This window comes from Haliotis rufescens, unplaced genomic scaffold (assembly GCF_023055435.1).
Source record: "Haliotis rufescens isolate VD_foot unplaced genomic scaffold, xgHalRufe1.0.p SCAF_14, whole genome shotgun sequence".
NCBI lineage: Eukaryota > Metazoa > Mollusca > Gastropoda > Lepetellida > Haliotidae > Haliotis > Haliotis rufescens.
In genome coordinates this window covers 35203516-35216523 of record NW_025963824.1, presented here as the reverse complement: position 1 = coordinate 35216523, position 13008 = coordinate 35203516, and the positions used below count along the sequence as shown (strand labels likewise).

The 13008-nt window shown below is 41.7% G+C and overlaps 2 protein-coding genes across 2 annotated transcripts in view; one reads left to right on the top strand and one right to left on the bottom strand.

Moving 5' to 3' along the window:
• LOC124113561 (potassium voltage-gated channel subfamily H member 7-like) overlaps positions 1-4919 on the bottom strand; it is a 295515-nt gene extending 290596 nt beyond the window's left edge. The window contains exon 1 of the mRNA XM_048395341.1: positions 4571-4919. The gene's annotated coding sequence lies outside the window, so the exon portion shown is untranslated. The remainder of the gene's footprint in view (positions 1-4570) is intronic.
• A 3398-nt stretch (positions 4920-8317) lies between these two features.
• On the top strand, positions 8318-10227 carry LOC125379240. Its single transcript, XM_048395491.1, has 4 exons — positions 8318-8422; positions 8954-9415; positions 9506-9818; positions 10145-10227. Exons 1-4 carry the CDS (start codon positions 8318-8320, stop codon positions 10225-10227), a joined length of 963 nt encoding a protein of 320 aa, XP_048251448.1.
• The last annotated feature ends 2781 nt before the right edge of the window (positions 10228-13008 follow it).

Sequence of the window (13008 nt, the reverse complement as noted above, 5' to 3'; positions counted from 1 at the left end):
CAACCTTTGAACATTGTGGCCAGTGCGTGGTTGAATTTCGTTTTGTGCCGTTGATGGTATCGTTCAAGCCCTATCGCCCTGGAACACAAATGCTAGGCTCCGAACCCCGACCCTCGGCGTGACGAGCGAACACTCTGACCTCTAAACTATCCCGCCGTCCTTTTGCACAACCATAACATTATGAAAAATTTGGTAAGATTAATTACTTGATGGCTGGCGTCAGTGTGACGTTTTCATGCTATTCATATAGTTTACCGAAGTCCGTGCTCAGATTACGAGTTGTAAAAACAATTTGAGCAACTATTTTACGACATGTTTTGATTAAGATGAGAGAGTAAGTGAGGAAATCACACTATAACACTATTCTGTCAATATCAATTTGTCAAAAATATTCCGTCAATAACACAACTATTCCGTTAACATCACCAACTTTCCGTCAATATCACCACTATTCCGTCAATATCACCATCTTTCCGTCAATATCACTATTCCGTCAATATCACAACTATTCCGTCAATATCACCACTATTCCGTCAATATCACCACCATTCCGTCAATATCACCATCTTTCCGTCAATATCACCACCTTTCCGTCAATATCACCACTATTCCGTCAATATCACCACCATTCCGTCAATATCACCACTATTTCGTCAATATCACCACCTTTCCGTCAATAACACCACCTTTCCGTCAATATCACCACTATTTCGTCAATATCACCACCATTCCGTCAATATCACCACTATTCAGTCAATATCACCACTATTCAGTCAATATCACCACTCTTCCGTCAATATCACAACTATTTCGTCAACTTCACCACTATTTCGTCAATATCACCACCTTTCCGTCAATAACACCACCTTTCCGTCAATATCACCACTATTTCGTCAATATCACCACCATTCCGTCAATATCACCACTATTCAGTCAATATCACCACTATTCAGTCAATATCACCACTCTTCCGTCAATATCACAACTATTCCGTCAATATTACCACCATTCCGTCAATATCACAAATATTCCGTCAATATCACCACTATACCGTCAATATTACCAACATTGTGTCAATATCACCACCTTTCCGTCAATATCACCACTATTCCGTCAATATCATCACCATTTCGTCAATATCACCACTATTCCGTCAATATCACCACCATTTCTTCAATATCACCATCATTCCGTCAACATCACAACTATTCCGTCAATATCACCACTATTCGGTCAATATCACGTTGTCACAAATATTCCGTCATTATCACCACTATTCCGTCAACAGCACAACTATTCCGTCAATATCATCACTATTCTGTCAATATCACGTTGTCACCAATATTCCGTCAATATCACCACTATTCAGTCAATATCACCACTATTCCGTCAACATCACCAATATTCAGTCAATATCACCATTGTTCTGTCAATATCACCACTATTCAGTCAATATCTCCACTCTTCAGTCAATATCACCACTCTTCCGTCAATATCACCACTTTTCAGTCAAGATTACAACTATTCAGTCAATATCCCCAATATTCAGTCAATATCACAACTGTTCTGTCGATATCAAGCTGCCACCACTATTCAGTCAATATCCCCACTATTCAGTCAATATCACCACTCTTCAGTCAATATCACCACTATTCAGTCAATATCACTACTATTCAGTCAATATCACCACATTTCCATCAATATCCCCAATATTCAGTCAATATCACCACTGTTCTGTCAATATCCAGCTGCCATCACTATTCCGTCAATATCACCACTATTCGGTCAATATCACCACTATTCCGTCAATATCACCACTATTTCGTCAACTTCACCAATATTCAGTCAATATCACCACTGTTCTGTCAATATCAAGCTGCCACCACTCTTCAGTCAATATCACCACTCTTCAGTCAATATCACCACTATTCAGTCAATATCCCCAATATTCAGTCAATATCACCACTATTCCGTCAGTATCACCACTATTCAATCAATATCACCACTATTCAATCAATATCACCACTATTCAATCAATATCACCACTATTATGAGCATCGGTCCGCGCAATTGGGATACGATGACATGCATCAACCAAGTCAGCGAGCGTTACCGCCCGATCCCGTAAGTCGCCTCTTACGACAGGCATGGGTTGCTGAAGGCCTATTCTAATCCGGGTCTTCACAAGTCCGAGACCTTTAAATGAGCGCACATTAGCAATTCTTACCTCTGCTGATTTATGCCCAAACTCTGTCAGGTAGACCTTTTGGGCGTTTATAAGTTTGTCAAATAATAAAATAGATGAGTCAGTTACCTAAGGTGATAAAATTACAAATCAATTAAAGATTGCAAAAGATGTTGATTTGAAAGAACACGTTTTTTTTTGCAAAACAATAATAAGCGCCAAAAGAAACGCCAAAAGAAACACGAACCATGTACGTTAAAAAGAGATTTTTCAAATTTGTACCACTTAATGACAAAACTAACAATCAGTCAAGTGGTACCACAGAGAGCCTTTATTCCTATCACGATATGCAGCACGTGATTTCCAAACTTTACACGCTAATCCTGCACGAGACAAATGGTGCATCTCGATGGTGCAATATAATATCGCTTGAATGTCAGTAATTCTTCCTATATTAACCGACATATATGGTATTCGCGTTTCTATTGTCGGTGAGTATATCTATGGCACCAGTCTTTATGGCAATGGTCATCATAATGAGAAGGAGCATCTGTAGCCGTTACCTGGACCGACACTAACGTCATCTGCATGCCCAACGATGCAGGGGATATACCATCAGCCTATGTGAACATCAGATAACAGTCGTAGTTTGCGATGTTGCAGATGAGAGATGTCTGACAACAATCTGCAGCCAGTTTGTGGTCATTCTATATATTGACCAGTCATGTTCAGAAACACTTTCATCGTATTGTCGTTATTACTGGGTATTATTACTATGCCATCATGAAATTCGTACACGAGACTTTAACGGTAATAAATGTCAGGATGGATGTACGATACCGCGCCTATATAACATTGGATATCGTTTAAGTTATATATCAAGGCGCTGTAATGTGTGTGTTGTTAAATCGAGGCAATGACAGACAAAATAGTACGGTGTTATTACTTATCTAGCTGTGCATTATTGATAATCTCATGAGAAGTGAGTGAGTGAGTATGGTTTTACGCCGCTTTTAGCAATATTCCAGCAATATCACGGCGGGGACACCAGAAACGGACTTCACACATTGTACCCATGTCGGGAATCGAACCCGGGTCTTCGGCGTGACGAGCGAACGCTTTAACCACTAGGCTACCCGACCGCCCCCTCATGAGAAGAGTTCACATACATATGCTGTAAGTGTTTTTGCAAACACCTGGTTTCATCACTTATTTTTATTGATCATGTATAATTAACATCACTATTTTGCCTGTTATGCTCTATGAAATCTTTTTCTGCTGGTAATCGATACCGATTGCGCTCAGGCGTACATAGTTACTCACTTTGATTACATTAAAGACAGTCGAGCAAAAACAATGTATATTTTACATGCCATTGCCACACATGGATGTATCAAAAAAGTTACAATAGTAATAATATATGTTCTAATTTCTCTCAACTTACCTACCCAAATACCATAAAAAAGTCCCCGTTTCCACAAACAGACCGACTCAAGTGTCACTGAAGTGTTTCAAAAGTGCCATGTCCATGTACAAGTTTTAATCACACAGAGAAGAAGAATCATACCAATTTCAGTTGTCTATTAATATTGTCTTTTTGGAACACACAATGATAATGTATTTAGATGATATATTTGATTGTTGAGACAATGTAGGTAAATGATATTTTATGTTAATAAACCGCCGGACAACACAAAGTCCGCTCCCATGTTTGAACGTGGCTGAATTGCAACAACACTAGATGGTCATTCGATGGTGATGTATTTTATACGGGTGTCATAGTTGTGTTTTGGGCCTTAAGTTTGCAGTGTTTCGGCGACTGTTTTCAGCCTAGTGACGTTCTCACAACCTTTTTAACGTTTTGGTCAAATCCTATTTTCAAGTGTGTACTTTCTGTAGCTCAGCGGCTAGGTTCATTTTGAATATAAATAATACACTGTGCAGGATTTTCTGAAACTTGGAGACGGGTTTACTTTAGGAAACACTTGCCAATCAGCGACACAGTTGTGAGAGCGCTACAATAGCTAAGTGCGTATTTTTTATCCTAGTACATGATATAAAGCCACAATATTACCATTGTGACAACTGATTACCAAAATCATGTTTTGTTTACTTTCAGCGACATCTTCGCCGCAGTCTTGGCATGCATGTATAAAGATATAAATTATAATGCGAATAACATGTTCTATTAAACTCATATGCAGATGTTGGTTGAAAGGTAGTACTTTATGTTTGGTCTACTGACAACGCTGCCAAAACACGCACACACTTTCGTCGTGCTTCGGCCAGTGAGTCGTACAGCTGATTTAACATGGCTCAATTGCCGGTTTGGCTTTCAAAAAGCTTCTAGTATCCATCCACTGCATATATAGGTTGAAGACTTACCTGAAAGTCCTCGAAAACACAAAGGTAATCCAAATACGAATGATAATCCAGACTGAATACAGCTCGCTCCCGTACCCCCTGGAAACAACCTTACCGTTGTCGGTATCGATTCTGATGTTAACAGCACCGCCAGTCTCAATGTGCACTCACTGTTATTAACAGAGATCGTTTCCTCTGAGCTTGGTGAACGATTAAACCACTCTGTCCACTTTCTTTGGGGTATACTCTCTCACACAGTGTTCACAGTTGACAGCGTTCAGGCTTTGTTGGTCATGGTCAGCTGACCAGACCGACGACAATTCCCACGTGCAATGTGGCTCTTCAAAGAACCGTTAATGTCGCAACTGGTTTAAACGATCGGGAAATGTAACGGTTTTGTTCTTACGGTAGATTTGACTCAAATATAAGCGTAATTATTTAGGCGATCCCAATCGGCAAAATCCTTAAATGTTGATCAGATCAGCGGAACCGGAATCCGATTCCTCCGTGAAATATGATGAATAGGTGCAATAACCTGGCTCTATTCTGAGAACTTTTATGAGAAATTTCGAGGAGATTTTGACGAATGTTTGGCACCAACACCTTCTTTCGCGTAGGTCAGACGCTCTGGTGGCACCTTAATCGCCTGTTTCGCATCTGAGGTTGAAATTTGAATCCAGTCGTTGGAAAAGTTAATAGGCGTCAATGGTGTTTTCAAACCCTGTACAGGATTGGCAGTAAGGTACTAAGAGTGGTAAAGAGAAAGTTCCAAGACACCCACTCACGTTCTCGTTACGAGTCTGTTCAGTGTCACCGATCCCCCGAATGGCGTCTTCAGGAAGAAATGTCACAGCATGGTGGCCATATATGACAGCTTTCAAAGAAACTTGATCACGTGGTTGAAATTGCTATCAGCAGGAATTTGTAGATTTGACGAATAGGTTCTGCCTTTCGAAGACACTGAAATGAATTGTTAATAGCTTAGAAGCACACTTTCTACATTGATGTCATACCTTAACGAGGAGTACGAACGTGTCTCTGAGTTGATGTCTGGTTCGTGATCAGGGTCCGTTACACGAAGCGATCTTAGCGCTAAGACTCACTTAGGGTTGTTTGAGGGTATTAGAGCTATGACCATTGTTTCGCACGACGATCCCAGCTGGAGACAATGTACCCAATGATTTGTCTGAAGTTCAGAGTGAGTTTAATGTCGTTTTAAACAATATCTCAGTTATATCACAACCTGCAAGTTGAAATAATTCAGCTTTAAGTCGTTTACCACTTTGGTGAAATCCACCAGCTATGTTTAGAACGAACCAGGATTCGAAACCACACAAAAAAGGGACTTAACTCTGTACGGCGAATTGCGGCGCCTTAGACGACGTGGCCATCCGTACACCCTGCGATTACGACATGGACGTCTTGAACTTCAAATAATCCTTACTCTTAGTGTGTGAGTGAGTGAGATAATTGGTTTTAACGCCGCTTTTAAAAGTATTCCTGTTATTTTACGGCGTGTCAGCTTACTGTGGGAGGAAAGCCCGAAGTGATGCAGGTCTCAGACGTTCACAACTTCGGTGAAACCCACGAGCACGGGTATGGCGCTGACAAACCTGGAAACATAATCGGGGCGAACCAGGATTCGAACCCACAATCATAGGTTCCTGGCGTGTCCAAGGGACGAAACTCTGCACTGCGAATCGCGGCGCCTTAGACGACTTTACTTTACATATAGATTTACATATACTTCGCACGTGAGTACAAGATTGTTTCGTTTAACTCATTGATGTTTTCTGTTGAACATCGCACTCAACTTTATTCCTGCCGTTTGATGCGGTCTGTAAATAATCGAGTCTGGACTGACAACCCTGAGAGTGACATCATGAGCATCGATCCACGCAATAGGGAACGGTGACATGCAATCAACTAAGTCAGCGAAACTAACCCCTCGATCAATATGCTGGCATTTAGCCGCGTCCTTGAACAAGAACAGAGTTGATATATGCTCATCCAGGTTTCCCGGCCTGTCTAAGTCGGGCTGCTAGCACGCCAGGGCGGAGAGCCTCTTTAAGAGACAAACAACTGTTCGGTCAGAATTACATAACCTGCCGGGAATCATGCATGCATTGCGTCCCTTGGACACGCCAGGAACCGATGATTGTGGGTTCGAATCCCGGTTCGCCCCGATTATGTTTCTAGGTTTGTCAGCACCATACCCGTGCTCATGGGTTTCACCGAAGTAGTTAACGTCTGAGACTTGCATCGCTTCGGGCTTTCTTCAACATTAAGCTGACACGCCGTAAAATAACTAGAATAATGTGAAAAGCGGCGTTAAACCCAACGCACTCACTCATGTATGCACCTATGTATGATGGTGGCTTATAATTAAAATGCAACAAATGGTTATCCGATGGTGATGTATTTCATACGGGCATCACAGTTAGGTTTTGGACCGAATCTTGCAGTGTTTCGGCAGCTGCTTCCAACCTAGTGACGTTTTGATAACATTTTAACTCGTTAGTCAAATTAAATTTTCAAGTGTACTCTTTCTTTTGTCTGTCAGTTTTAAAGAAAAGACATTTTAAATATCATATATTTTTGATAGCGATGTGTCTAGCTGCTTTGTGAGTGAACCGTGATATCTTGTACATTGAAACCCCGTTAATCTGGACGGTGCCTAGCAAGTCCGTCCGGGTTAACGAGTTTCCATTGTCTGATAGATCAACTCACTCACTCACTCACTCACACAGTGATCACACACTGACACACACTGATCACACACTAATCACACACTGACACACAACAAAACCGTAACACGAAGTTGAATGTCATGAGGACATCAATTTGGTCGTGAAACGATTGTTTAGTTTAAATATCATATCGTCCCGGTCCATGATAATATGATAATAACAAGGCGGCATGTTATTGTTTGACAATGTAGTGACACTCGGTAGACAACATTTTGCCGCACGTATACTTTTCTTCGTGCTGCAGTGTTTGAATGCAGCTTTAAATGTCAAGCGTGACGTACTACAGAAAGAAGTTAAAGCACGTTCATTTTTTCACATGACTATAGTTCATTGAGTGTTGTCTAACTTTTATGAGCAGTATATGTCATGTGTTCTCTGACTTCTTTCCAGAAACATAATAAAACGTAACGTTTATGATATAATTATGTAAGCATAATACACATTTCTCTCAGAGTCAATATCATATCTTATTGTCATAGCAACTGCAAATAATTCCAAGTATTCGATTTTGATATTGCACTTAAACAATGATCGTATTCAGAATATGAATTCTTGTTGTAAGCTCGACTGCGAACTCTAGCAAAGAATATTGAACGAATGCCACAGCAAAGTCTTACCCTTGCGACGTTCACCTTTGACCTCGGCGTCCTTCACCTTTGAAATCAATGATCAGCCATCAACCGCGAAATTAGTTAATCTTACATCAAATAACCAGATAATACGTCAGTAAAGACGTTAAGAACTCCAGATATATTCTTCATCCCTTAAGACGAAGCTCATATACCATTCTACACCAGTTAGTGGGCCAACACTTCCCCTTTCATTACCATGCTACAACATTACCAAGACGAGTGTGCATCCTGCGGGAGTCGTTTTTGCTCGCCTAAGTAACTTAGCTCTCTGCAAAAACGGCAGTATTACGAAATAGGCTGTTGGATGGAATTAAAGTTTAGAGCTTGAGTTCTTGTCAACAGAAGACGACTTCTCGAGTCAAGTAATTATATATAGTTTTTGGAAAATGATGTCCTGTTTTATTCAAGCCATTCCCTTGTTGACCTTGAGGGAAATGAAGGTTGAAAAGGCGCTTTCGCTACATTCAAACTATCACTGGCCAGCCAGCCAGGTATGTTTGTTTGTTTGTTTGTTCTATAACGCCACACTCACCAATATTCAAACTATTTGACGGCGGTCTGTAAATAATCGAGTCTGGATCAGATAATACAGTGATTGACATCATGATCGATCCACGCAATTGGGATACGATGACATGCATCAGCCTCAGTGAGCCTCACCACCCGATCCCGTTAGTCGCCTATAGTCGCAAGAATGGGTTGCTGAAGTCTTTGTGCTTTGACATGGCCGTGGCATCATCACGATCATCGTCATTAATGTTACTATTTTCATCGTCGTCATAATATAATCATCATCACTGTTATTAAATCATCACCATTGTTAATTCAAGATCATGTTCATCATTATAATCAAGATCACCGTCATCATTATTATCAAGATCATCGTCATCATTATTATCAAGATCACCGTCATCATTATTATCAAGATCATCGTCATCATTATTCTCAAGATCACCGTCATCATTATTCTCAAGATCACCGTCATCATTATTATCAAGATCATCGTCATCATTATTATCAAGATCATCGTCATCATTATTATCAAGATCACCGTCATCATTATTATCAAGATCACCGTCATCATTATTATCAAGATCACCGTCATCATTATTATCAAGATCACCGTCATCATTATTATCAAGATCACCGTCATCATTATTATCAAGATCACCGTCATCATTATTATCAAGATCATCGTCATCATTATTATCAAGATCACCGTCATCATTATTATCAAGATCACCGTCATCATTATTATCAAGATCACCGTCATCATTATTATCAAGATCATCGTCATCATTATTATCAAGATCACCGTCATCATTATTATCAAGATCACCGTCATCATTATTATCAAGATCACCGTCATCATTATTATCAAGATCATCGTCATCATTATTATCAAGATCACCGTCATCATTATTATCAAGATCACCGTCATCATTATTATCAAGATCACCGTCATCATTATTATCAAGATCACCGTCATCATTATTATCAAGATCATCGTCATCATTATTATCAAGATCATCGTCATCATTATTATCAAGATCACCGTCATCATTATTATCAAGATCATCGTCATCATTATTATCAAGATCACCGTCATCATTATTATCAAGATCACCGTCATCATTATTATCAAGATCATCGTCATCATTATTATCAAGATCACCGTCATCATTATTATCAAGATCATCGTCATCATTATTATCAAGATCACCGTCATCATTATTATCAAGATCACCGTCATCATTGCCATTACTGCCATCATCGTTGTTAATATTTGCAAGTTGGTCGTCACAATTTTCAACTTTCTCGTCCTCATAATCATCAATGTCTATATAAGTGGCAAGATCGTTCATATCATTGTAGTCTTTATCAAAAGTGAGTATTGAGTATGGTTTTACGCCGCTTTTAGCAATATTCCAGCAATATCACGGCGTGGGACACCAGAAATGGGCTTCACACATTGTACCTATGTCGGGAATTGAACCCGGGTCATCGGCGTGACGAGCGGACGCTTTAACCACTAGGCTACCCGACCGCCCCCTTTATCAAGAGCATCACCAGCATCGTTTATTAGCACCCATTGCCATAATTAATGTTTGATTTACCAAACAAAGCGTCGGCGATGACATTATCATCATAATTGTTGACAATCAAAAGATAGTTAATGACTCGTCTGCAATGAACCATTTGGGTGACAACAGGCAACCCAGGGGATGATGGCATGAAGACGCAGTGCAATGACACACTTGCTTGTACTGGGAAATATGGTTTATCCCGCCACTGATCAAGCACCATTTCTATTTTCAGAACTGAGTCACCAGATTGGTTCGGGATCCCTCGTCTGGCCTCACCCCGCGTGTTGTCAGCACCATGCCCATGCTCGTGACTTTCACCACGCGTGTTGTCAGCACCATGCCCGTGCTCGTGAGTTTCACCACGCGTGTTGTCAGCACCATGCCCGTGCTCGTGGCTTTCACCACGCGTGTTGTCAGCACCATGCCCATGCTCGTGAGTTTCACCACGCGTGTTGTCAGCACCATGCCCGTGCTCGTGAGTTTCACCACGCGTGTTGTCAGCACCATGCCCGTGCTCGTGGCTTTCACCACGCGTGTTGTCAGCACCATGCCCGTGCTCGTGAGTTTCACCCCGCGTGTTGTCAGCACCATGCCCGTGCTCGTGAGTTTCACCAAAGTGGTAAACGTCTGAGAACTGCAGGGGGCACGGGTGGCCCAGTCGTCCACAGCGCCGCGATTCGCTGTGCAGAGTTGCGTCCCTTGGGTACGCCAGAAACCTATGATTGTCGGTTCGAATCCCGGTTCGCCCCGATTATGTTTTTAGGTTTGTCAGCACCATACCCTCGTTCCTCGGTTTCTATAAAGTGGTAAACGTCTGAGACCTGCATCACTTCGGGCTTTCCTCCCACATTTGGCTGACACGCCGTGATATAACTGGAATACTGTTAAAAGCGGACATAAACCCCAGTCAACTCAACCAAAGTAGGAAACATCCACGGCCTGCGTTACTTGCCCCCATATCAAGCTGACATGCCGTGATATAACAGAAATAATGTACAAAGGGGTTTCAACCCCAATTGACCAACCCATTATTCTGATTTGAATCCCACGGAAAATAAAAAATACCGAGTTCTGTGTATGTATGGTATCATCACATCCCCATATACGAGAAAATCAGTCATAATATACGCCTTTAATCCAAACTGCTTGGAATCACTTCGCTGTTATACAAGAACGGAAAAGCGCTCGTTAAGTTAATTTTCCCCATTCCGAGTGCGTGGTGTTACATAAAGTCCTCTGTTTTATTGTCTTACTGGAGGCGGGGAGGAGAGCCTAACAGCCGAACGATGTAGGGGATGTATTTTGACAGAAAATTAAACGATTTAGACGAAGCAATCACCTTAATGTGATCTCTTGGCGTTTGGGAACATCCCTTAATGGTTATGACAAGGTGATAAACACTAACGTTGGCGCTCCGTTTGATCAATATAATGGATATGCATTTTATGCATGGCTTGGAGACATAATTCATTGTGGAGTTTAAAGTCCATGTTGAAATGGTGCGCCTGGGTGAGAGAGGAAGGTAAATGATTAATAATTATAATAATTATAACAACAACAACGACGATGAGGATGGTGGTGGTGATGATAAATCTGATGATGATGATGATGATGATGATGACCATGATGACGACGACAACGACGACGGTGATGATCATGATGTTGATGGTAGTGAGTGAATTCAAAGTCGCCCTGAGGTAAGTTGAGGTGAAATGGGGTTTAACGTCGCGTCCAAGATTATTGCACTTATATAGCGACGTGCGTGCACGTGTGTGTGTGTGTGTGTCTGCTTGTGCTGGTCCGGACAAATGCCGATTAATTTTATAGTGCTAGTCCACTGAGATACGGCCGCAGTTTAACATAAATATCCTACTCCGACGCAGTATATGGACTCATAGCAAGCCAGTCCTTGTTTTAGCCTCTTGACGCCGAGTAACAGGGTAGGCAGGGTAACAACAAGTACCATATTTTAACGTATTTTGGTATAACGCGGCCGGGGATCGAACCCCGGACCTTCCGCTCTCCGGGCGGACGCTCTACCACTGGACCACGGAGGCTGTCAACGTCGCCCTGAACAGTATGTTGTTAATTACGTCACAGCGGATCAGATAAATGAAAGCAAAATGCCATGCAGTTCCTAGTCGTCTTTCACTTTATGAAGCGCCGGAGCACGAGTATGGCGTTAAGAAACCTATTAAATAATCAGGACGAATGTGGGATTCGAACCTACAATCATAGGTTTGTGAGTCTGCCATGCGAAATGAAGCGATTGGACCACCTGTTTCCAAAACACCGATGTGATCATGATGAATGTGACAAGCTGCTGCTGCTGCTGCTGACTGTGATGATGATGAGGAGGAGGAGGAGGAGGAGGAGAATGATGATGATGAGGAGGAGGATGAGGATGAGGATGATGATGATGATGAACCCAAATCTAAATCTACTCTCCTTTCTTCCCTGCAGTCTAAACCCGCACTCCGTGGCGTTAACAGTCAATATTTGCCTACGCTACACAAACCTTCAATCAAACACAGGAACCATGAATCCGATGCAATATAGACATCGCATTACTGTACATATGGCTCGATGTTTGTCTGCGCCGTTCCGATGAATCAAACCTCACTCCTAACACCGGATGACAGTCACGCCTAATCGTAACATGAGTTATCGGCCTTGTCTAAATCAACCCTTTTCTCCTCCGTGTATACCGGAAGCGGATCCGACCTTTTCACTCACTGGTTGATTCAATTATGTCTCCCATCGCCGTAACTGACACGGTCAAAATAGTCCGTGATTTATTGAAAGGTGACTAGCGTCGACTGTTGACCTATGTAAAAAGCCCTCCGGCATCCATTCCTATCCTACTTAGACAAATCTAGGCAATTGTAATGGACGCCAGACATGGCCGACAGGAATCCTTCCGCGGCTAGTTACACGGTACTTTATGTAGACCCGTCTTACAAAATACTGAGTCGAACTTCAGATAGCCA